This window comes from Hylobates moloch, unplaced genomic scaffold (genome assembly GCF_009828535.3).
Source record: "Hylobates moloch isolate HMO894 unplaced genomic scaffold, HMol_V3 SCAFFOLD_10, whole genome shotgun sequence".
In the NCBI taxonomy this organism is placed as follows: Eukaryota; Metazoa; Chordata; class Mammalia; order Primates; family Hylobatidae; genus Hylobates; species Hylobates moloch.
Window position 1 is genome coordinate 4,298,273 of NW_026652285.1, and position 4,121 is coordinate 4,302,393.

General features: G+C 46.7%; 1 protein-coding gene across 1 annotated transcript in view; it reads right to left on the reverse strand.

Moving 5' to 3' along the window:
- Nucleotides 1-207: 207 nt before the first annotated feature.
- CUEDC1 (CUE domain containing 1) overlaps nt 208-4,121 on the reverse strand; it is a 12,960-nt gene continuing 9,046 nt past the window's right edge. Inside the window, 1 exon segment of the mRNA XM_058445333.1 lies at nt 208-367. Within this exon segment, the coding sequence (XP_058301316.1) occupies nt 208-367 (160 nt within the window).

The window sequence follows — 4,121 nt, forward strand, 5'->3', positions numbered from 1 at the left end:
TTTCCTCTTTCTAATATTCTACTGTTTCAGTTACCTATTGTTATATCAAACCATCCCAACACATAGAGACTTAAAACTACATCCACTGATTATTTATTATACTCTGTTTGTGAGTTGGTGACTTAAAACAACAGAACTATTTATTATTTCTCCTGATTCCATTTGCTAGCAGGGAGAGGCTCCTCAGCAGGTTTTGTTGGGGCTCATTCAGGCAGTTGCTCCCAGCTGGAGAGTCAACTGGGGTGGGAGATCCAGGTCGACCTCCCTTACGCCATTGGTAGTTGGTGCAGAACGATAGTGGGCCTTTCTCTCCATGTGGTCTTTCATCCCAGGCTTCTTCATGGATGTCTGTCTCAGGGCAATGTTCCTAGAGGAGAGCAAAGGTGGAAGCAGCAATGACTCATAAGGCCTAGCCTCAGAAGCTGCCCAGCTTTGCTTTCTGCCCCTTTCTATGTGGGCAAAGCTGGTCTCAAAGCCAACCAAATTGCAAGGAGTAGACAAGCAGATGTCTCCTCTGGATGGGAGGAGTTGCAAAGCTGTATTGCAAAGGATCATAATCCTGGATTGAAATGAATCTGGAGCCATAAAAAACCTACTACAACTACTGTGCTAGATGTTAAAATGGGATTCTTGTCTCAGTGTTACTGAGGCCTGCAAGTAGAAAATAATGGGTGCAGAGTAAAGCAGGATGCTGGGCCAGCATGGCAGGATCCCCAGTTCAGTCAGCACTCAAACATCATTGATTGTTTTAAGAGAAGGCTATGAATGCATGAATCAGGATGAAGAGATTGAGAGTAAAGATTTCTTTAAAGAGAGAGAGAGTTAGTTGTTGAATGCAACGGCAGGGGCACTTAGAACCACTCAAAGAATTTGCTCTATGCCGGTAGAATTTGAAGGATGCAGGAATGCAACCTGATTCATGCTCCAAAATCAAAGACAGAGGGCCAGCTGGGATGGCCTGCATGGATGGGCAGCCAAGAGGCAGGGCAGGGGTGGGAAGCACTGCACTTGTAAGGTTTGGTGGTGCGAGGCTACAGGTGCGCTTCCCGTGGACCAGACGTGGACTTCCCCTGAGAAAAATGCCTGCTTATAGGTCAGATATGGATCCCCTAGAAGCTAGCGCTCCCTGCTGGAGAAGTGAGGGGACCACAACAGAGGAGCTGACTGCTGTAAATTAGCGGTTGTATGGAGCCAGCTGGAGGAAGCACTGTCCAAGAAAATCCTCAGCCAGTGGGGAGATGGTGTCTCCAAAGAACCCTAAAGAGCACACACAGGAGAAACACATCCTCAGGATACCAGGTTACAACTGTTCCAGTCAACCAAGACTTTGCTGGCCCCCTAAGCCTGTCCCCCATCTTCCTCCCACACTGGCCCAGGCAGCAGAAGCCGACTACCGAGAGGGGGCGCGAGGAAGAAAACAGAGAAGAGGCAACTACATACATGCCTGTGCCCACAGGCCAAGCTCAGCAAGGGGAGAAGTTATAAATTGCATGAGAGTTTGATATGAGACTGAGACTTGACATTTTATTACCTGAAGGAGCAAGACTCTTAATTAATACCTGGGAGTATCCAAAAAGCAAGAGAAAGAAAAAATGAATCCACAGAGCCAGTGTGCAGGGCAAGTCGGGGGAAGAGTAGAATTGCTTTCTGCCTGCACCCCACCAAGCCAGCCCAACTCATTCATTTACCTGGTTACTTTATATTTTCCATTTTTTATATTAAACTGGCATGACTTATAGAGAGAATGAAAAATAAACTCTGTTTTTAAAAGGGAAGAAAAGAGCTTTGCACTCTACATTTCAAAGTTTTAAGATTGATGAGAAGGCGTCCTGACAAGAGTCTGGGTTGACCAGGAGAGGAAGGAAATGAGGCATACGCTTGGGAATTGGGAAGTAGGTTTCTTCAAGGTTTTGTGTCTAAATAAGACTACAGACTTCAGCAAAAACAAGTTAAATAACAAGCTCCGAAGTACATTAGCCACCCTGAACAATGTGATCCAGGTACCTTGCCCCAGAAAACATAGTCTGGTAATTTTAGACTGGCATAGCTGGCAATTTTAGAATATGAAAGGCTTCTTCTAGCATAAACACTTTCTTTCTTGCAAATTCCTAAGAAATGAACACTCAACCTGCTCTCAGGTCACACAAGGCAGAGACCTCAGGGAGAGAATTGTTTACAGCCTGGGTAAGCTCTTTACAGACACCTCAAGAGAGTCTAGATCTTCTGACTTCAAGTCAGGGTCTCTGAGGCCATGTTTCATATCTAAGGGAAAAAATAGTTTCATTGTTTTAAAGAAATGCCAAGCTGAAGATATGAGGGGAAAAAAATGGATAAGCTACACCATGCCCTTTGAATCATTTGGGTGCTTTATGCATAGATTTTTATCCTTAAAAATAGAGAGGGGAATTAGGTTATGATTGGAAGGGCTGAAACATCATATCTGGATTGCCCAGTGGCCAGCCCTGGATGAAGTCTGCCTACTGATTGTGGAGGCACTGGGAAAAAGATGTGAAGACTGATCCGAAGTTACCAGCTCTGGAGAGGTTGCCAGTGCCTGATAATTGGCACACATGGAACCCAAGTCCATCTGAGAAGAGCAGGCTGGGTTCAAGCTGATTGGGGCTCCCTGGATGGAAACACCCCACCTCACCCTGACCTGTGAAAGAGACACCCACCTTGCTGCTCATTGCAAAGGGTGGTCTGTGCTTTGTGGAACTTCGTGCCCCTCCTGAGCCCAGTGCTCAATTCAGGAGGCCTCATTTGCCCGCTGGATGCTGATGGTTGAATGTGGTCTCCTTCCATCCTGGATTGCACTCTCAACTGGCAAGGATAAAGAAGGGAGACTTTCTGCAAAGATGATGCTCCCATTCATGATAAGGGACAACATGCATTTCAGCTTCCTGCAGCCCAGGTTGGTGCCAGAGTGGAGGTGGGAGCTGATCATTTGCAAGGAGACGCGGAGAGATGTCGCCACACCTTCACTGAGAAGCACATCTGCTGCCAGAGCCCGCTTGTACTGATAGTGGAACGTGGTCAGCTCGCTGGCTGTGATGTCCCCGCCAGCAGGAGGACATCCAGGCCCCTGATGGATAGGGTGGCTCTCTTATTTATCAAGCCCTCATCAGAGTCTGCTACCTACCAGCACCTCAGCCTCTCCTGTTCCTCCTTCCACTAGTTCTTTATGGTCTTGAACACTGCTTGTCCCCCAAGATGGCTCTCCCTTCTTCCTGAGCACATGGTGAAACTACATTTCCCAACTTCCCTTGCAGTTAGGTGGGAGCCATATAACTAAGATGTCTTCAAACAAATATGAGCAGAAATGAGGGGTGCCATGGCCAAGCCTGAGCCTTCTCTAAGTTCTCTCCCTTTCCCAGTGGCTGGAACCACAGCAGCTGAGCCTCAACCTATACACAAAACCAAGGCCTGATGGAAGGAACTTGAGCGCCTCAAGGACTCTGTGGAACACTCACCTCAAACTGTTACACAACAAAGAAGTAAACTCAGTCTTACATAAGCTACTCAATTACTATCGGGTCTATTGGTTACAGCAGCCAAGCCTGACTTCTTACCAATACCCCCACTGCCTCCCGACCAGGAAGGCAGCAGTTCTCACCCCAGGGAGGGAGGGCAAGAGAAAGGTTTCTTGGAGGCAGAAAGCACAATAAAGAGAAGCATTCTGTCTGAGGCATCACCTAGGTGAGACCAGAGGCCAAGAAGACAAACCCCAAACCCTTCTGATTTCTCCTCCTTTCTTAATTATCATCCCATTTGCAAGCCAAACCCTTCATTCTGTCTCTCTTAATGGCTAGTTTCTATTCTGGTCCTTTTTCAACCCTATTTTCTTTTGCAATATTCAGGAGCTCAGGCAATGAAGGGGTAAGGCTGTTCCCTTAGACCGCCAGTCCCTTCTCTATCTTTTTAAATATTTCAGTTGCTCCCAATCCTTACTTTTGCATTTCGATTTCCTGTGGTACAGTAAATTTATCTTGGTCACTCAATCAAGTTCTCCCTGGCTGTCTCCCCTCTTATCTCTCCTGCTTCGGGCTGACTGAAAATACCTACATTATCTTTGCAGCCAATATGCTGACTGGAAAAAAAATCTACAGATTGTCTTGATAGGG